Here is a 22322-nt window from a genome sequence, read left to right on the forward strand (position 1 = left end):
CCCTAACCACCCAATGCTTGGAGGAAGAATGCTTCATCTTCTGCCTTGGCACCCTCCAATACATTGCATCAATGTGGATTTCTCCAGTTTCCTCATTTCCTATCCCTCCACCAGTTCCAACCTTCCAACTTGGCTCCGCCATTATGACCTGTCCCACCTATCTGCTCCGCCCTCCTCACCATTACTCCCATGTCCGTCTACCTATTGCACTCTCAGCTACCTTCCCTACTCTTACCCAAGCCCCACCCCCTCTCATTTATCTCTCTACCTCCTCTGCTCACAAGCCTCATTCCTGATGAAGGGCTTTTGCCCAAAACATCGATTGTTCTGCTCCTCAAAAGCTGTCTGACCTGTTGTGCTTTTTCAGCACCACACTCACGACTCCCCATCTTGTTTTGGACAAGTGGTTTACCTCTACTTCATTAGACCAAGCCGGCTTTGTAAACCTCCTTCCAGGAAAGAGGCTGGTGGCAGCAAAATTACCACCTAGCTCAGACAACATGAGCAACAAAAATGAGGGTTCATCTCAGAAAACTTTTAATTGCACTTAGTCCTAATCACCCACCACCCTAACTTGTTCTGGGTTCCCATTCCTAGTGTGTTGATTTCAAAATGTTCATGCTTATGTATATATCATTCCGTTATCTTTATTCCTACCCTCAACAAGAAAACTTTACTATCATTTGTCTCTCCTCAATCACCCTGTAACTTTAACTGTCATTGTCAAATAATCTATAACGTCCATAATTGTCATGTTCCAGCCCTGTGGAACTCTTTTACAAGCAATTAATCTCAGAATTACTTGTTAAAACCTCTTTAAAATACATTCCCTCTTTGAGATCACATGATTGGAACTGTGGAGGGAGGAGGTCAGAATCAAGGGAGTTTTATGCTTTGACACTGGGAGAGAGTGAGGAAAAATCACTGGAAAATAGAAGGAGGTTGTCGGGGAATTGTGACCAGATTTCTTCCTCGATAAAGGGGCAACTAAAAAAGGAGTGAGTAAAGTCTACCTGCAGCAGATGGTCTGCTCACACAGGCAACTTGCCACCTCCTTCTGATTGGCAGTGCTGTTAAGTCCACATGCCATGAAAGAATGGAGGAAAGTCGTGATAGGGTGCAGTCACTGAGGAGTCTCATTTTAGAGGTGATTTGACAACGCAAGCTCCAACACCTGGCAGATTGAGATGAAAGATTGAGCAGAGGCCTGCACAGCTTACTCCTGTACTGTGGAGTTATGATAAACATTTCTGCTCTTATATTCACCAGAAAAAGGGAATTTCTTTTCATTTACTTGAGGTAAAACCAGCAGAACTGGTTAACACCTGATAACATTTTCACACTTAAAATGTTTCTAAAACAATCCCAATTCTCTTGTTTAAACATTTATGTTGATTCAACATTGATTTCAGGCAAGCACAAATTATACTTATAAACATTGTGGACCAGTATGTGATTTTGTATAAATGGGGTTTAATCTACTGCTTTGCAAATTAGAGTCAAAGATTAGAGTCATAGAGGCGTACAGCGTGGAAACAGACCCTTCGGTCCAACTTGTCCATGCCACCAGATATTCCAACCTAATCCAGTCACACCTGCCAGCGCCCAGCCCATATCCTCCAAACCCTTCCTATTCATATACCCATCCAGATGCCTTTTAAATCTTGCAATTGTATGAGACTCCACCACTTCCCCTGGCAGCTCATTCCATACATGCACCACACTCTGCATGAAAATGTTGCTTCTCAGGTCTCTTATATCTTGCCCCTGAGTATGTCTTGGAGATTGTAAACCCTTCTGCCACTTTGTTACTGGTGGAGAGAGTGAGTGTTGAAAGTGGGAAATGGGGTGCCATTAAAGTTGAATGCTTTGTCTTTGAGGATATCAAGCCTTTTGACTTGTTGGAACTGCACCCATCCAGGCAAATGGAGCCATAACATTCCTGACTTGTGCATTGTAGATGGTAGACAGGCATTTGGCAACAGGAAATTAGTTATTCGCCATAGAATTCCCAACTTCTGATCTGTTCTTTTAGCCACACTATTTACATCGTTGAGTTTAGTTTTTGAACAGTGATAAACTCCTGCATTCCCTGTAATTCTTTTTCTGCTGTTCGGTCCTTCAGGGGCCATGAGGTAGCAAATTCTGGAATTCAAAGTAACCTGTTGGCCTGCTGACTCATGTATGTGGAACCTTGAAACAACAACTGCTTAGAAGAAACCTTTACATTGGGGATTTCATAGATGGTAATGTCATTGAATGTTCAGGGAAGATGTAACTTTCTCTCGTTGGAGATGGTACAGTAATTGTTTGGTGCTCACATTACTTGTCATTTATCAGCCCAAGCTTGGAAGTTGCTCCAAATGGGCATTTGAGGATTTAAGGAGTTTATCATCGATGAACATTCTCAGCTCTAATCTATGGCAGAGGGAACATCACTGAAGTAGCTGAAGTTTGTTGGACCTTAAGATGCTAACCTGAGGAATTGATGTCCTACAACTGGGATGATTGACATTCAACAACTACAACCACTGCTTTTCGGACAAGGTATGATTCCAGGTGCTGGAGCTTGATTCCCATTGACTTCAGTTTTATTTGGGTTGCTTGATGCCACATCAGTCAAATGCGGCCTTTATATCAAGGTCAGAGCTGCAAGTGTGTTGCTGGAAAAGCGCAGCAGGTCAGGCAGCATCCAAGGAGCAGGAGAATCGACATTTCGGGCATGAGCCCTTCAGAATTTCCTGAAGAAGGGCTCATGCCCGAAACGTCGATTCTCCTGCTCCTTGGATGCTGCTTGACCTGCACTTTTCCAGCAACACATTTTCAGCTCTGATCTCCAGCATCTGCAGTCCTCACTTTTTCCCTTAATATCAAGGTCAGTCATTCTCACCTCATCTCCTGGATTTGAGCATTTTTGTCTGTAGAATCTCTACAGTGTGGAAACAGGTCCTTCAGCCTAACAAGCCCACACCGACCATCTGCTCACCCACCCAGACCCATTCCCCCTACCCTATATTTACCCCTGACTAATATACCTAACCTACACATCCCTGAACACTATGGGCAATTTAGCATGGCCAGTTCACCCGACCTGCACATCTTTGGACTTTGGGAGGAAACTGGAGTACCCAGGGGCAACCCAAGTAGACACTGGGAGAATGTGCAAACTCCACACAGGCGGTCACCAGAGGCAGGAATCACACCTGGGTCCCTGTTGCTGTGAGGCAGCAATGCTAACCACTGAGCCATCGTGCCACCCCACCATCTATTTTTGGATCAAGACTGTAATGAGGCCAGGAGTTGGCCTTGGAACACAAAATACTGCAAAGTGAGCAAGTTATTGATGAGGTAATGCTTGTTTTGTCCTTAATGAACAGACAGAACACATCCTAAATCCTAGCTTGGCATGTCCAGTGATACTTGTCAATTATGGGCAAGAGCTAGAATGCTAGATCAGGATGGTTGAGTTTGACATTCTAATCTACTTCAATTTCTATGTCAATTTTGAATAAAAATCAAAGGTTATTAGTAATCGTCGTCTTTTAAATATAGGTTCATGGCCATTAATTATAGAGCAGCTGCTTATGATTTTACTGCATAGGTTAATGATGTTATTAGTTTTCCTCTTTGCAAAAGTAAAATTGGGTGTTGGCCTTCCTAATTTTAAGAGTAAACAAGTAAAGGATGAACTTGGCAGTTGACTTACATATTTGACGAATAATTTGACACCCTTTTGGGTGTCCGTGTAGTGATGGGAAAAACAAGCATGTAAGGGCATGCACTAAGTCATCCAACTTAATTTTTGATGGAGAATATAGATCATATGGGATCATCTCTGTAAAAACTTTGTTACCTAAAAATTAAACTATATTCCAAAATGGATGTTCATCAACTCCTTTAGTTCCTAATTCGTTTCTTATGGCCAAGTTGCAATTTTGCTTTTATTCAACGTTTGTTCACTTCCTTTCTTAAAAGCAAGTTTTTTTTATAAACCTCTTGAAAGTGTTTAAAAACATCAAAGCGTAGCACACTCATAGTCCTAACCTGTTCTAAAACGATTTGAATACTGTCAGGACGTTTCTTAACCTGAGGTGTTAACTCCCTGTGAGGGGAGTGAACACCTTCAATGACAGCCTCACAGGGCGTTGACACCTTCAATACCTTATTTGCGCCAACATGACACCTATTGTTAAACTGCACTTGAGAATGTAACTTTTAAAAAAAGGTTTTGGAATTTACATATGAAAGAACTGAAACCAACATGGTTATTCTAAAAGATGAAAGACTTAACAGACAATTCAAGTCTTTTTCAATATGTAATTTCAGTTACATACACTGTCAACTTTTGCGATAAGTTCTGTGTCTTACAATGTTATTCTTCACAATCTGAAACTTTATTGCTGGAACAGCACAGCAGGTCAGGCAGCATCTAGGGAACAGAAGATTCGACGTTTCGGGCACATGCCCTTCTTCAGGAAATTCTGAAGCATGTGCCCGAAACGTCGAATCTTCTGTTCCCTAGATGCTGCCTGACCTGCTGTGCTGTTCCAGCAATAAAGTTTCAGCTTTGATCTCCAGCGTCTGCAGACCTCACTTTCTCCTATTCTTCACAATCACCTGATGAAGGAGCCGCACTCCAAAAGCTAGTGCTTCCAACTAAACCTGTTGGACTATAATCTGGTGTTGTGTGATTCTTAATTTTGTACACCCCAGTTCAACACTGGCATCTTCAAATCAGGAAACAGGGTAATGGTCATTAAATATTCTTTTGGTGAGTGAGAGATTGCTGGTGGAGTTGTGTAGTGATAAGTGTAGGACCCTTGCTTTTCCTGATAAATATTAATATACATCTCAAAAGAGGACAGGTGCAGATATCTGGTGTATACGTAAATCATTTAAAGGTGACAGGTTGACAGAATGGTTAACATAGCATACCATATCGGACATTATTAGCAGAGACAGAGTACAAGAGCAAGGTCTTTCTCAGCTGGAGTACTGTGTCCAGTTCTGGTTGCTGCACTTTGCAACAAAAAAATCAAGGTATTTGAGAGTGTGTACAAAGTTAAAAATCACCTGATGAAGGAGCGTCGCTCCAAAAGCTAGTGTGCTTCCAATTAAACCTGTTGGACTATAACCTGGTGTTGTGTGATTTTTAACGTTGTACACCCCAGTACAACACTGGCATCTCCAAGTCATGAGAGTGTGTGGAAGGGATTAATGAGAATGGTTCTCGTGATGAGAAGCTTCAGTTCTCAAAGATTGAAAAATCTGGGGCTATTTTCCTTGAAGAGAAAACTGAGGAGATCTGATAGAGGTATTCAAAATCCTGATCAATTTTTCCAGAGAAGATAAGGAGAAACTGTTCCCACTTATGTGAAAGGACTGAAGGTGAGGGCACAGATTTCAAGTAACTGGCGAATGAAGCAAAAGTGATCTGGGAAAAGCTTGTTCATTCAGTGTGTAGCCAGGTTCTGGAATGCCATGCTTTTGTATATAGTAGGAAGAGGTCCAGTCAGTGCATTCGAAATAGAGTTGGATGATTATTTGAAAAGGAACAAAGTGCAGGGTTATAGGGAGAAGGCTAGAGAATGGCATTAAGTGAAATGCTGATTTGGAAAGCTAGTGAAAATGTAATTGGCTGATTGGCCTATACTGTATGAATGACACAATTCTGTGAACATTTTTGATTTTCACTGTTTATTTCTGCTGAAAGTATTTTTATGCTGGCCTCTGTTGTTTTGTGTATGACCCCAAGCAACCTTTCTTACTTTATGAGCTCAGATAGTGAATGTTGGCAAATTATTTGATTTTTGAAAACATTACTGCAAAAGCCAGTCTAGCTTTCAATTGATCTTTGCAAATGTACATTGAGCAGTAGGAAGTAATTGCACTTGATGAAGAATAGACAACTAGATTACTCTTGCATCCCTTTTTGTTGAAACTGCTGCACTGGGGAGATCTGGCAATGCAAAGTTTGTTTCCAATTGTCTGACATGTAGAAGATTTTGTTGAAAATAATTGAAGTGATACATAGCAAGTTGATATGGCATATTATATCTCCAGTACTTACAAAAACTGTCCATGAGCTTTTCTTCTAACTATCTATGAGTTGGAAAATTTTGGAAATTTGTCAGCTTGGCAATATCTGATGCAAAACAAGTGAACTGTTATGAACTATTTAACTTGTGTACAGGAATTTCTGATTGCAAAATTGAGCATTACTCTACTTGGCCATCCAATAAATGGGGAGAATAACTAGCTAGTCATATAAAAGAACATTGCAAGAGATTTTGTTTTAGATATCTAAAAAGTAAGAAGTTAACCAATCATCACTCTGCTTTTGACTTTTCAACCAGGAGTACGAACTACATAGATCAAAGAAAGCAGCGTCCCAGGCATTTTAGATACACGCTTATTTTTAAGAACGTAGAATGATACAGCATAGGAACAGACCTTTTGGACCACTATGTCAGTGCTGACTATGTCACCATTCTAAACTAATTCCATCTGTCTGCATGTGGTCTCTGTCCTTCTATTCCCTGCCAGTTTGTATGTCTAAATGCCTCTTAAACATTGCTATCACTGCATCCATCATCTCTACTGGCAATGAGTTCCAAGCGTCTACCACCCTGTGCAAATTTGAAAAAAAAAACTTTGCCTTGCACATCTCCTTGCACTTTAAACCGATGCCCCCTAAGATTTGGCATTTCCATCCTGAGGAAAAGACTCTGACGATCCACCCTATCATGTCTCTCAAAATTTTATGTACTTTTGTCATTTCACCCTTGGTCCTCTGACACTCCAGTGAAAACAGTCCAAGTATATCCAACAGCAAAAGAAGAAATTGTTGGAAATGCTCAGCAGGTCTGGCAATATCTATGAAAAGCAATCGAGAGTCAACGTTTCAAGTCCAGTGACCTGTCTTCAAAACTGAAGCCAGCTAGGAAAACGTTGGCTTTTGTGCAAAGTTTATCCAACCTCTCATTATAGCTAATACACTTCATCCTGTTAAATCTCTTTTGTACCCTCTCCAAAGCCTCTACATCTTTCCTATTGTGTGCAGTTCTGGTCATCATACTATACTCCAAATATGGCCTAACTGGTATAGCAAGAAAATAAGAAACAGGAACAAAATCAGACTTGATGGGCTTAATTCTGCTCTGATAGCTGAAGAATTTAGGAACTATTTAGCCCCTTAAACCTGCCCCACCATTCACTAAGATCATGGCTGATTTGTCCCAAGCCTTAATTCTTCTTTCATACCAGCTTTTCATCTCCCTTATTTCCTTGATATTACAGAAATCTTCGAGGAGAAAGTGAGGGCTGCAGATGCTGGAGATCATTTCTGAAGAAGGGCTTATGCCCGAAACGTCGATTCTCCTGTTCCTTGGATGCTGCCTGACCTGCTGCACTTTTCCAGCAACACATTTTCATTACAGAAATCTGTCAACCTCCTCTTTAAATACTTCATAATTTAATCTCCGCATCTCCCTGGCATTTACTGGCATTTGGGAGAAGAAATTTTGGGAAGAATGATTAATAAGATTGTGGGTGGCACAAAGATTGTCCAGGTTGACAGTGAGGAAGGAGGTCTAAGGGTACAGAATGGAAGTGGGTGGGCAGATCAGTGGCAGATGGAATTTCACCCTAATAAGTGTGAGGTGATGCACCTTGGAAGCTGTAACAAGACAAGGGAGGACTCAGTGAATGGCAGGGCACTGAAGCTCGGAGGAACAGAGGGATCCTGGGATGCTTGTCCATAGATCCCTGAAGATGGCAGTACAAGTTAATACGGTTGTTAAGATGTACAGAACACTTGCCTTTATTAGTTGGGGCATAGTTTGTAAGAGCTGTAGAGGCCCTGCCAAGCTCCCCTCAGGATTTATGTTTCCGTAAAATCACCCCATAGTCTTGTAAACTCAAATAAAGGCTGAACCTGTTTTGCTAGTCTTGGTTAGTACTCCAGCTATAGACTATGTGCAGTTCTGGTCACCACGCTGCAAGAAGGATTGGAGTGCAGAGGTGATTCACCAGGATGTTGCCTGAGGTGGAACATTTCAGCTACAAAGAGAGCCTGGATAAGCTAGAGTTGTTTTCTTTAGGGCAGAGATGGCTGAGAGGGTCCTGATCGCTGTGTATAAGATTGTGAGAGGCATGGGTGGATCCACCCACAGGGAGAATAGAAAGCAGCTGGCACGGTGGCATAGTGTGCTGGCACTGCTGCCTCACAACACCAGCGACCTGGGTTCAATTCCCGCCTCAGGTGACTGTCTGTGTGGAGTTTGCACATTCTCCCCGTGTCTGCTGGGTTTCTTCCGGGTGCTCCGGTTTCCTCCCACTGTCCAAAGATGTGCAGGTCAGGTGAATTGGCCGTGCTAAATTGCCCGTAGTGTTAGGTAAGGGGTAAATGTAGGGGTATGGGTGGGTTGCACTTCGGCGGGTCGGTGTGGACTTGTTGGGCCGAAGGGCCTGTTTCCACTCTGTAATGTAATCTAATGTAATCTAATTTAATCAGCTGTTGCCCTTAGTTGAAGGAGCAGTAACAGACATAATCTTAAGGTGGAAGGCACTGGTTCAAAAGGGAAAATTATTTTCATCCAAAGTGCGGGGTCTGGAATGCACTGCGTGGAAGGATAATTGAGGCAGGATACTCCCAAGCCTTTAAGAAGTACTTGAGTGAGTATTCAAGACTGTGGATCAAAGGCTGGAAAGCAGGACTCGTGTAGTTTTGGACTAGTTTTTTGTTTTTCGGTGCAGACTCGATAGATCTAAGGGTCCTTTCTGTACTGTATGATTCTATGAAATTCCTTTGCATCTTAGTTTTAAATGAATGTCACCTTCTTTTGTGACTATGTCTCCTTGTTTAAGATTCTCCCATTAATGGAACCATCATGTTGACATTTACCCTAGATGTCCCTCAAGATCTTTGTTTCCATAAAGATCGCCCTTCAGTCTTGTAAACTCAAATAAAGACTGGTCTTGATGAGTGAACTCTTCTTTATTCCAGCAATCAACTGAGTGAAATTCTTTGAACTGCCTTCAATGCCAGTAAATCCTTTGAGAAATACAGACACTAAAAGTGGACAGAGAATCCAGGTGCAGCCTCGCCCTGTACAGTTGTTACAAAATTTCCCTAGCTTTAAACAAGCTTTTTGGTTTGCAAGATGTTAAGATGAATATACTGGAAAATCTTATTTTGTATGGTGTGTACTCATAACGTTTAATTTAGGGTAAACAGCTGAGTTTCTGGAAGTCTGTAAGAATAAGGCACTGATTAACTCGGGGAATGTATTTTTAAAAAATTGTACCAATGTAATTGGAAAATCACATTGTGTGGTGAAATAAGTTGGAGATTACAGCACTGTTCCCCAAAGGCAGAGCAAAATAAAAGTGGTAGTGCAAAACAGTTGATTTCGGAGTTAAATAAAGATTTATACCATGAGCAAATTAACTTTTATGCAGTTGAAATGAACCAAATAAAAACTTAGAATTCTTATGGTTCAAATTGAACTATTATACTTTTTGTTAGAATAGAGGGCCTTTTGTTGCTTAAAGTAGTTTCTCTGCTATACTTTTCACCTTAGTTTCGGGTCCTTGGTAGTAAATCTTGCAAAAGTGTTACTGTTAGTAAATTAGGGAAAAAGGCCTAAGCAATCCTTGGGTTCATGCTATTTCTCATTTGTCTGCTATCTCTTGGTAATAACATCTGGAATTAGTGTTCATTTTTACATATGCAATGACAACATCGAGCTCATCTTTCTTGACCCAATCACTGTATCGAAGTTGTCAAGACATCTTGCCAAGTTATCTTGGAAGAACAGGAGTTTTCCACAATTAAATGTAGAGAAGATTGAAGTAATTGTCAGAGGTCCTGGCTGTTAACTTCACTTCCTAGTTATGGACCTCAACTCTCTCTGGCAATTGTCTTTGACCCAACTGTTGACAAATGTGGTGTCACTTTACTTGAAGTCAGCTTCCAATCATATATCTGTGCCATAACTAAGGCCACTTATTTCCACTTCTGAATGATTACCTGATTCAGCATCCCCCACGTCAATTCATCTGTTGCTGAAACCTTCATCCAAGCTCTTATTACCTCTAGAATTCAACATAACCCAGCTAGAGTCTCATATTTTGCTCTGTTTAAATTTAAAATAATCTAAAACGATTGTTCATATCCTAACTGCCTTTATTGGTCAGTGCATTGAGTGCAGGAGTAGGGAGGTCATGTTGTGGGTGTACAGGACATTGCTGAAGCCACTGTTGGAATACTTTGTGCAATTCTGATCTCCCTGCTATAGGAACAATGTGGGCGGCACGGTGGCACAGTGGTTAGCACTGCTGCCTCGCAGCGCCAGAGACCCAGGTTCAATTCCTGCCTCAGGCGACTGACTGTGTGGAGTTTGCACGTTCTCCCCTCCGGGGGCTCCGGTTTCCTCCCACAGTCCAAAGATGTGCAAGTCAGGTGAATTGGCCATGCTAAATTGCCCGTAGTGTTAGGTAAAGGGGTAAATGTAGGGGTATGGGTGGGTTACGCTTCGGCGGGTCGGTGTGGACTTGTTGGGCCGAAGGGCCTGTTTCCACACTGTAAGTAATCTAATCTAATCTAATCTAATGTTGTGCAACTTGAAAGGGTTCAGAAAAGATTTACGAGGATGTTGCTAGGGAGAGCTGAATAGGCTGGGGCTGTTATCCCTGGAGCATTGGAGGCTGAGGGATGACCTTATCGAGGTTTATAAGTGTTGTTTTCACCTTTGATTTAACTGGAGTAGAAAAGCTGTTTGATTTGAGATCCAATAGTGTAGTCTGATGGAGATCAGCTGATTTGTTATTTGGAGAGAATCAATTGATTTGAATTTTGTTCTATTTTCAGCAGGTACAGAACAACTTTTCACTGTAATCTATTCTTCAGCTGTTTTATTGGACAGTGAAGAAAATTCTGATTAAACTCTGCTGTCCTAACATGGTTTAAAGTGATCAATGAGGAGACATTGTGTGAATTGCACCCACTTCATCATATGATCCATATTCGGAATCTAGGGTATTTTTGTTCACTCGAAGTAATTATAAGATGAAAGGGAAAATGGTGCCAAATTTCCAGAAGCAAAATTTAAAGCATGATCATAAGACTTCAAGTTGAAGACTTAATTTACAAACATTTAACTATCTTCACTGATTACAGAAGACTTTGTGGATCAATAAGTCCACAATGTTGAGGATTTGCACAAAGCAGTTACTGTCTCCCCCCCTCCCCCCCTTTTGTGTAGTCAACAGCAGTCTTGTAACTTAGTATTTTAATCTACTTTTTGGTGCTAAGAGTAAGTCTCCATTCTGTTGATGCTTCTATGTTCCACACAGCAGCAATTTATGCCATCTACAAAATGGACTGCAGAAATTCATGAAGCCTTCATGGAACCTTCCAATCACAATCAGTATCATCTAAAATGACAAAGGCAGTAGATGCACGGGAACACCGACAACTGCAAGTTCCTCTTGAGCCACTTACATCCTGCCTTTTTTCAGTATTCTTTCGTGGGCTGTGGGCATTGCCTGCCCCTAGTTGCCCTTGAGAAGGTTGTGATGAGTGCCTTTTTGAACTTTTGTAGTCCACCTGCTGTGTGTTCCCCTCTGTTAGGGAGGGAATTCCAGGATTTTGATGCAGCAAAAGTACAGGAACGATGATATATTCCCAAGTCAGGATGGTGAGTGGCTTGAAGAGGAACTTGTAGGTGGTAGTGTTCCCATGTATCTGCTGCCCTTGTCCTTCGAGATGAAATTGGTCATGGGTTTGGAAGGTGCTGTCTGACAATCTTTGGTGAATTTATGCAGTGCATCTTGTAGGTAGTACACATTGCTGCTACTGAGTGACAGTGGTGGAGGGTGTGGATGGGTTGCCAATCAAGTGGGTTGGGGTTTGTCCTAGATGGTGTCAAGCTTCTTGCATGTTGTTGGACCTACACCCATTCAGGCAAATGGGGAGTAGTCCACCACCCTCCAGATTTGTGCCTAGTCGGTAGTGGACAGGCTTTGGGGAATCATGAGATGAACTGAAGTATTCCTCGCTGCTGACCTGCGCTTGTAGCCACTGTGTTTATGTGGCAATTCCAGTTGAGTTTCTGATCAGTGGTAACTGCCAGGACATTGATAATGGGGGGGGGGGGGGTTCAGTGATGGAAGCCATTGAAAGTCTTGTTGCATTTGCACATGGACTGCTTCAGTATCTGAGGAGAAACAAATGTTGCTGAACTTTGTGCAATCATCAGCAAACATGCCCACTTCTGACCTTATGATGGAGGGAAGGTCATTGATGAAACAACTGAAGATGGTTGGGCTGAGAACTATCCTGAGGAACTCCTGCAGAGATGTCCTGGAGATGAGATGACTATGACCATCTTCCTATTTGTCAGGTATGACTCCAACCACTGATACCCATTGATTCCAGTTTTGCTAGGGCTCCTTGATGCCACACTCCGTCAAATGCAGCCTTGATGTCAAGGACTATTACTTGCGCTTCACCTGTGGGATTTTATTCATTTTATCCATGATGTGAAATAAATGCAAATGTTTTCAGTATTGCTGGGTTAAAAAAAAATCTTTGAATTTACTCCCTGACAGCCCTGTTAATGTACCACAAATGGACTACAGCACTTTAGGAAGTTAACCCACTACAATTTCTCATGGGCAATTAGGGATGGGCAATAAATGCTGGCCTTGCCAATGTGGGAAGTCCGCATCTCTTCAATGAATAAAATAAACCCCTGTAACTTCCTTCAGATTTAATAAGAATCCACTCTCCTGTGTTCTTCACAAATAGTGTCTGACTAGATGCTTATTTCCAGCACATGATTTTATTTTTAGCTCAGTTACATTGTTACTTCACAAAGACAAACAGCCAGATCAAATCAGCCTCCCTGTCCCTCTATTCATAACACAACTTCTCAATTACCTCAAAATTGACCCCAGTGGTTCTGAGCCATTTTTTTTGATTAACCAGTACCAGATTTTCTGAATAATTGATTCTAGGTGCTGGGTTTGTAGTTCAGTTTATTAACGGTGCAGCAACTTTAGCAGAGCAAATAACAAAATAATAATCTAATTAGTGTCTAAGATTTAATCCCTCTTTAATTCTAGCCCCTATTCTGTCACAAGAACAGATAAGCACATAGTTAAAGGATAAATCAAAAGGGAAAAATAAATGAGATATAATTGACCTGTTCACTTAAGCAGACTTCACACTCTCATGACACTGGCTGATAGGTTTGTAACTTGCTTTGGTTTCCAGCAACACTGTGTGCAAATATTCTCCAGCCGGCTCTGAGGGATATACATTTAAGACTTATAACTGAGATTCTATTCTGAGCTTTCAATAAATTGATAATGGGAGGACACTCAAGAAGCAATCAAACCTCTGTTCTGTAGCTTTCACGGGTATAATCCTTCTGACATAAAAATAATCCAAAACTAGTTCAAGTTCTGGCCTTCTCCCTGTCAGGCTGATTATTTTATGGATTATTAGTTTTAAGAGTTTTTTCCAAAAATGATAACTTAATGTGAATGCATTGACTGCACCATTTTCTGGTGAATTGGGTTGTTCATTTTTGGCTCCCTGACATATTTTCAGTTTCTTGTACTGTAATGTACTGAAATTAAAAAAAGTACAATTTCAATGTAACCAGCATTATTGTTGAGTGGTGATAAAGTGGTCACTTCAGTTTTCAAGATTTCTTGTGCCCCTTCCCCAAAGTCAGTGACTTCTGTGAGGTTGTGGTTTCGTGGGTGTTGCTGGCTTTTTGCCAATACCTACCTCTGAAAATATGAGTTTATGAAAATTCTTGCCCCCATCCTAATTTACAGCTATTTCTGTTTATTCATCCTTGTGTGTATGAACTATCTTTTCTCTTTGTTAACCATCATTTTGATTATACAATTCTTATCTGGTGTTCAAATTTCCCAGTTCTGCAATCCTTCAAAATTTGTGCTGTTTTTCAATTCTGTTCTGTGCATGTGTGATTTATGTTGTTACCGTTATTGGTTGCTATGCCATTCGCCACCTAATTCCTGATGAAATTCCTTCCGTAATCCTGTCCATCTCTCAACATCTACCTTCTCTAAGTACTTAAAGCCTTCACCTCATGAACTTGATCTGACATGATGGGTTGATGAGAGTAATACCATTGATCTGGTTGATATGGACTTCGAAAAGACATTTTATAAAGTGGTACATATTAGTATTTTTAAGCAAAGTTGAATCCTATGGAATAAAAAGGACAGTGCTCGCATGCATGATTTTTGGTTCTGAAAGGGAGCAGCGAATCGTGGGAATGGACTTTTTCAGACTGGAGGAAGTTACCCAACGTCATCCCAAGGATCACTGTTTCTCTTGAATTCTGTTAAACAATTAGACTTCGGTACAGAAGGCACAGTTTCAAAATTTGGCACTGGCAGATTTTGGAGAGTTGTGAAGTATCAGGTGGTTCGCAGTAATCTTCAAGAGGATATAGCCAAGCTCATTGTGTGGTGAAGTGACATTTTTGAATTTTAGATGTAGGAAAATATATAAAGTGACTTATTTTGGTTGGGTGAACGAAGAGATGCAATATAAAACAAATGGTGCAGTTCTGAAGGGAATGCATGACATAGACGCCTGGGATATATGTTCACAACTTGTTGAAGGTGATAGCGTGTTGAGAAAATAGTTAAAAAGGCATACATGACCTTCAGTTATGTAGATATATTGGAAAATCTGGGGTTACTCTTCTTGGAAGAGACTTTGTTTGTTTGTTTCGAGATTTGAAAGTCTTGTTCAAAATGACAAGGATATAGATCAGGTAGGTGCAGAGAAACTCCTTTGATAGAATGATCAAGAGCCAGAAGAAATGGAGTTATTGCAATTGCCAAAAAAAGTCAAAGCAACCTAAAATTTATGTTCATGTAGAAAGTGGTTAAAATCTAGAATGTATTACTATTCCTGGGGGCAAAGCACTGGAAATTGAATCCCATTAATCCTGGAGTTGTCACAAATGTAGAAAATTGATTTATCTATTGAACTGCACAACTTTATCTAATTGTCTAACTGCTGTTAAAAGAATATATGAATGAGTTTTGTTTTTAGACAAGAAAATAAATTGATTGTAATCACTGTGTTTTTAACAAATGGCAAGAAAGAAGCATAAATTATTAACTTAGAGTTCTTTAACTGAATTCCCCTTTAAAAATCTCACATGTACAAACAGAAGCACAACAAGGATATTGAGGGTGGAAAGAGAGGGAGGGAAAAAAAACAAGATGAAGATGTTCAATAGTACCAATCCATATCACAGGAGTTGATGAGTTACTTTCTTTTGATTTCTTTCAGTTCCTTGCTGTTGAGAAAATGTTTTTTGGACACCAGTGCTGTCTTTCATTGGCTGAGAATTTGCCCCTATCACTGTTTGTCAAGGTGTTGTTTTTCTTTTTCCTTTCAAAGGGCAATGATAACAATCACTCGGAGATTTTCTGTTACTTCTCCACACAGGTGAGGTAGAGAAAGATTGAGGCTTTCTCTTTGCAGACTTGATGTTTGTGTTCTATTGTTCACTTACAATATTGGTTCCTCATTAAGAGTCTACAATCAGGTGGTTATTGCTATCTTTGTGAGCCCACAACAAGTGATCCTGATTGCAAAATCATTCAAAATATTGTCTCTGGACAAGACTGCTCTCAATGCACGCGCATGCACGCACACACATCCCCTGTGCGCACGCACACACACACCCCATATGCACGCACACATACATCCCCATACGCACGCACGCACACACACACCCCCATACACTCGCGTGCATGTGCGCGCACACACACTGGCTCCGTGTTTAGCATTGCTGCCTCACCGCACCAGGGACCTGGGTTCGATTCCAGCCTTGGGTGACTGTCTGTGTGGAGCTTGCATATTCTCCCCGTGTCTGCGTGGGTTTCCTCCGGGTGCTCCGGTTTCCTCCCACAGTCCAAAGATGTGCAGGTCAGGCGAATTGGCCATGCTGAATTGCACATAGTGTTAGGTGCATCAGTCAGAGGGAAATGTGTCTGGGTGGGTTACTCTTCAGAGGGTTGGTGTGCACCTGTTGGGCCGAAGGGCCTGTTTCCACACTGTAGGGAATCTAATCTAATCTAAACACTCCCATATGCGCGCATGCACACACACATCCCATCGCACGTGCACGCGCACACACATCCCCATGCGCGCGCGCGCGCGCACACACACACCTATACGTCCCCATACATGCAGACACATACACACCGACATACACACCCATACGTGCGTGCACACACGCACACCCATTCGCACACCCAAGCTGTTTAACATCCTCCCCACTGCTTGAATAAGGTTACATTTGTAGATTCAGCTTGCAATAAGTTCCCATGCTATATTTTTAAAATTGAAACATCATTTTCCGAGTTTACTTGGTTTAAAGCCTCAGTGGGCATTTTGTCTTTAATGCCAGGTGCTGCATTTTAGGAAGGATATGAAGGTGTTGTAAAGAGTACAGAAAAGGTTCTGATTATGGTTCTAAAGATGTGAAACTTTAGTTATGTGGATAGATTGGAAAATCTGGGGTTCTTTTTGGTAAGAGACTAATTGTTTGTTTAGAGGTGATTTGACTGCAATATTCAAAATAACAACGAATATAGACCAGTTAGATGAAGAGAAGCTTCTTTGGTAGATGGATCAAGAGCCAGAAGAGACCAAATTAATCCACCAACCAAACAATAAAAGTGATCTTGACAAATTAATTGCCTGACAGTGATGCAGATATAGATTTAATTGTGACTTGCAAAAGGCATTTGGCTAAGTTCCTAAAGGAAGAATGCCCAGGGCTACAGGACTGAGGTTGGGAAGTGGGACAAGCTCAGTTACTCATGTTGAGTGCTGTCATGAGCTGAAAGGCTTCCCTCTATGCTGTAACCATTTTGTGATTCAGTTCTATAAGTCTTAGATGTTATGAAGGCAGATATTAAGTAGCTGGGAGTGACATTCTGTCTGCTCTTATGATTCCAGTTGATGATGATATTGGAGACAACAGAAGGGAACTTATTTAATTTTCAAACTATATAAATACAGTTATTTTCTTGTCCATGCTGACTAGATATTATATACGAGTTGGACCAAAGGGTCTGTTTCTGTGCTGTACATCTATGACTCAGTAACACTTTTGAACTAAAACTTTGTACCTTTTCTGAAGTCTAACAAAACTAATTGTCTTAATGTGTTTGTTCTGCATGTCATAAAACCAGTAGCATAAACATTTTATTCATAACTCCACTTGACTGCAATTGCATGTTTTCTTAGTAATGATGAATTTATGGCATTGTTCCAAGTTGACTTTCTGACCTTTTTCTAAAACAAAATCAGAAAACTGACCCATATCCATCCAGAAGTAAACTGTCCATAATATACGTTTAATAAGACCCATGATGCTTCTATGAAGCTCTCTGCAGGTGATTTCTTGTGATATAAAGGTAAATTCACCCATAGTCCAATTGGAACGTGTTGCGTTGTCATTGCAGAGAGACAATCTTTGATTTAACCTGGGAATCACCATGCCTCAGACAAGGGGAGAAGTTAAGAAGGGGTGACCTTCATGGTAACCTCAGTCACTGCAGGGATTGAACCCAAGTCATTGGCATCACTCTGCATTGCAAACCAGCTGTACAGCTAACTGACTTTCTAAGTAAGCACTGTTATGATTGGAAGTTGTTGAGTTTAAATTGAGCTAACAATCTCTTCATCGGTATGTATTCTGACTGCTGAGTGATCCTGGTATGAGTTGCTGTAAAGAGTATGCACATTCCAATTGACCCCTTGAATACGAAAGGAAATATTTCTTTTCAATCTCAAGGCTCTGGAGGTTGTTGATTTTAAATCCTTGCTAAGTACCCAGCTTATATCTACATTTCTACCCTCAACGTTCTCAGGACTGCTCGGTTAGTCTCCAATATAATGTCCACTCCACTAGAGCAACACAAACAATTTTTGTTATGCAGCAGATATTTCTCAAGTGGCAAACAATAAGATGCTGTCCTGTGAAGGAGACTCTGTTCAACTGCTGAGATACAGCAGTTCATAACATCTGGTTGAATTGTCTAGTTGTTAAACAGAATCACAATGGCTCAGTCCTTCTCTTGTTTGCCCACTGTATAGGCAAAAAAAGAATAATTACTGAAGCAGATGATAATATGGTTTACCGTCTGAATAACTGTATTAATATAAATAATCTGCAACTTCAAATTTCATATATTAACAACATAACATAATAAATTCCAGCATCCAAACAACAAAAGATGTAAACTTTTTAACTCTTCTCATGAACTGGCATTTAAAGCATAGGACTTGTATGAGACATGGCTTCAATTTTACAGGAAACCAACTGAAATGGAGTAAAGTTACACAATTGCCTATATTATTCTGAAGCTATTGAAATCTACTCCCACCACATCATCCCAACACCTCCGCTATGTGCTGTTCTAAGCTTCCTCTTAACTTTGATCAGACGCATGACCACTTGGTGAGCTAAAATACTTGTCAGTTGCGTCTTTCTTCTGTTGGTTGGTGAGCAGTTAGTATCCACTTCAGAAGAAGGTGAAAGTAACAAATTTCTTGCTCATGTAAGCATCAAAAGCTATTGATGTTGAAATATTTCAATACTTAACGAAGGACATCTCTGAAAGATTGCTTAGGACAGTTTCATGGCAGGCAGCATGGTGGCACAGTGGTTAGCACTGCTGCCTCACAGCGCCAGAGACCCGGGTTCAGTTCCCGCCTCAGGTGACTGTCTGTGTGGAGTTTGCACATTCTCCCCGTGTCTGCGTGGGTTTTCTCCGGGTGCTCCAGTTTCCTCCCACAGTCTGAAAATGTGCAGGTTAGGTGAATTGGCCATGCTAAATTGCCCATAGTGTTAGGTGAAGGGGTAAATGTAAGGGAATGGGTCTGGGTGAGTTGCGCTTCGGCGGGTCGGTGTGGACTTGTTGGGCCGAAGGGCCTATTTCCACACTATAAGTAATTTAAGTAACTAAGACAAGCAATGGTGATTGATTTTCATTTCTAGCTAAACAAGAACAAATGTGCATGCATAAGAAATTCTAATGATCTCAGTTGGGATAAGTTTTCAATTTATCACACTTGCAGCCATCCTCTCTAACTTCAGAGATGGTGGTGGGCCTCTATCGCTCTTTGTCTTTATCAAGCTGTTTGTCCAAGCTTCTGTTTTTCTCTTAGGAGTTACTTCATTTCTCTGATTTAACCTGGGCCACTTACTATTTTGCTTGCTTATTGATATATTAAGAATTTGCAGTTACAAGTTCAGGATGTAAAAGAGCATTTCACAGCCATCAAAGTTGTGAATTTTGCATGTGGTAAGGTCTAACAAAGAGCAATGATACAAGTAATCAGAATACTTTTTTGTGTATTGATTGAGAAATAAATATCAGTAAGGAAAGTGAAAGAACTCTACTGCTTTCATTTAAAATAATGCAGTGGGATTGTTTCTGTCTAGGTCAGAGCAGATAGGCCCTTGGTTGAATGTTTCATTTGATAGACGGTATCTTTGCAAGTCCAGATTATTTGCTCAAAGTGAAGCCTAAACCAACAGCTTTCTGAATTGGGTTCTACCACTGAACAAAGGCTACCTCCAATCCAAAATGGCAGTGGAATAGCAACAATGCGTCCAACCTTCTGGCCTGGGGCACATTTGTCTGCTTTCTTTGTTTCTGTTTCTTTTCTTTTGTATTTTGCTTTTGCTCTTTTAGAGTCATAGAGGTGTACAGACCCTTTGGTGCAACTTGTCCATACCAACCAGATATCCTCACCTAATCTAGTCCCATTTGCCAGTACTTGGCCCATATCCCTCTAAACCCTTGCTGTTCATACACCTATTCAGATGCCTTTTAATTGCTGCAGTTGTACCAACCTCCACTACTTCCTCTGGCAGTTTATTCTATACACGTGCTGCACTCTGCGTGAAAACGTTGCCCCTTAGGTCCCTTTTATATCTTTCCCCTCTCGCCCTAAACCTATGGTCTCTAGTTTGAGACTCACCCACACCAGGGAAAAGATTTTCTCTATTTATCTTATCCATGCCTCTCTATAAAAGTCACCCTATAGCCTCCAAAGCTCCAGGGAAAACGGTCCCACCCTATTCAGCCTCTCCCTATAGCTCAAATCCTCCAACCCTGGCAATATCCTTGTAAATCTTTTCTTAACCCTTTTAAGTTTCACAACATCTTTTCTGATCGGAAGGAGACCAGAATTGCATGCAGTATTCCAACAGTGACCTATCCAACGTCCTGTCCAGCCGCAACATGATCTCCCAGCTCCTGCACTCAATACTCTGCCCAATAAAGAAAAGCATACCAAAACCCGTCTTCACTATCCTATCTACCTGTAACTCCACTTTCAAGGAACTGTGAACCTGCACTGCAAAGTCTCTTTGTTCAGCAACACTCAGGACCTTACCATTAAGTGTATAAGTCCTGCTCTGATTTGCTTTTCCAAAATGCATCACCTCGCATTTATCTAAATTAAACTCCATCTGCCACTCCTCAACCCATCTGCTCAAGATCGTGTTGTACTGTCAGGTAACCTTCTTCCCTGTCCACTACATCTCCAATTTTGGTGTCACCTGCAAACGTACTAACTATATCTCCCATATCCTTTTCTTTTGCTTTTTTTTTCTCTCTCTTTGGAGGTCTTTTGCCGTTTTGGTTTGGCGAGAGTGGCCTCCCAAGCATATGTGGCAGCAGTGGCAGGAGTCAGTTCCTCGGGGAGACTGAGCCCTCTGAGAGCTCATGACAGTAGCGAGTGTGGGTTCAGCAGCAAGAGATGGTACTGGAGCATGACAACTTGAACGTTGGTGGGCTCAGTTGAGGTTGGTGGCGGCAGCATCGGTTTTCAAAATGACGACCGTAGAGCCGCCACAATGGTCAGTGGAGAAGGTAGCATCTGCAGTCAGGGTCAGTCAGTTGCAGCAATGTGGCAGGCCCAAATCAGTACTCCTGGCGGATCAACAGCAACATGACAGGCCCAATGTGATGCTCCTGGTAATGGAGCAATGGCGGTGACAGTCCTGGGACTCCTGGAATTGACTGTGAGGTGGGGCATTGGTGGGCACGGAGCTTGTATTGGAGACCCCCACCCCGATGTAGCATGAAAGGGAAGAAGAACATTGTTTTAGATATATCTTAATATCTTCTTTAGCACATAATGGCACTGGAATTTGGTGACACATTACTCATTTTGTTGTATTCATTTGTTAAGTACAAGTGACAATAAATCATTCAATTCAATGACCTTAAATAAAAGGGGTACATAAATGGCAGTCATTAGAGTCATAGGGATGTACATCATGGAAACAGACCCTTCGGTCCAACCTGTCCATGCCGACCAGATATCCCAACCCAATCTAGTCCCACCTGCCAGCAGCCAGCCCATATCCTCCAAACCCTTCCAAATCAAATGCCTTTTAAATGTTGCAATTGTATCAGCCTCCACCACTTCCTCTGGCAGCTCATTCCATATACGCACAACCCTCTTTATGAAAAAGTTGCCCCTTAGGTCTCTTTTATATCTTTCCCCTCTCACCTTAAACCTATGCCCTCTAGTTCTGGACTCACTGACCCCAGGGAAAAGACGTTGTCTATTTATCCTATCCATACCTCTCATAATTTTGTAGACATCCAGCACTTTCTCCTCTGTAATATGGACATTTTCAAGGTGTCACCATCTATTTCCCTACATCTATATCTTCCATATCCTTTTCCACAGTAAATACTGATGCAAAATACTCGTTTAGTATCTCCCCCATTCTATATCTTCCATATCCTGTCTATACCTGACATATGCTTCCTTCTCTTTCTTAACCAAACCCTCAATTTCTTTAGTCATCCAGCATTCCCTATACCTACCAGCCTTACCTTTCGCCCTAACAGGAATATACTTTCTCTGGATTCTTGTTATCTCATTTCTGAAGGCTTCCTATTTTCTAGCCGTCCCTTTACCTGCAAACATCTGCTCCCATTTAGCTTTTGAAAGTTCTTGCCTAATACCGTTAAAATTGGCCTTCCTCCAATTTAGAACTTCAACTTTTAGATCTGGTCTATCCTTTTCCATCACTATTTTAAATCTAATAGAATTATGGTCGCTGGCCCCAAAGTGCTCCCCCACTGACACCTCAGTTACCTGCCCTGCCTTATTTCCCAAGATTAGGTCAAGTTTTGCACCTTCTCTAGTCGGTACATACACATACTGAATCAGAAAATTTTCTTGTGCACACTTAACAAATTCCTCTCCA

At 41.3% G+C, this 22322-nt stretch overlaps 1 protein-coding gene across 5 annotated transcripts in view; it reads left to right on the top strand.

Annotated features, from left to right (window-relative positions):
- spag9b (sperm associated antigen 9b) overlaps window positions 1-22322 on the top strand; it is a 293766-nt gene that overhangs the window by 42116 nt on the left and 229328 nt on the right. The window contains exon 1 of one of the 5 annotated variants that reach the window (XM_043715175.1): window positions 8468-9096. The exons of the other annotated variants lie outside the window; for them this stretch is intronic. Within the exon in view, the coding sequence (XP_043571110.1) occupies window positions 9043-9096 (54 nt within the window). The 5' untranslated portion in view covers window positions 8468-9042. Of the gene's footprint in view, window positions 1-8467; window positions 9097-22322 lie in introns of those variants that run through there. 5 annotated transcript variants of the gene reach the window in all.

The sequence above is a fragment of the Chiloscyllium plagiosum genome, chromosome 24, assembly GCF_004010195.1.
Source record: "Chiloscyllium plagiosum isolate BGI_BamShark_2017 chromosome 24, ASM401019v2, whole genome shotgun sequence".
NCBI lineage: Eukaryota > Metazoa > Chordata > Chondrichthyes > Orectolobiformes > Hemiscylliidae > Chiloscyllium > Chiloscyllium plagiosum.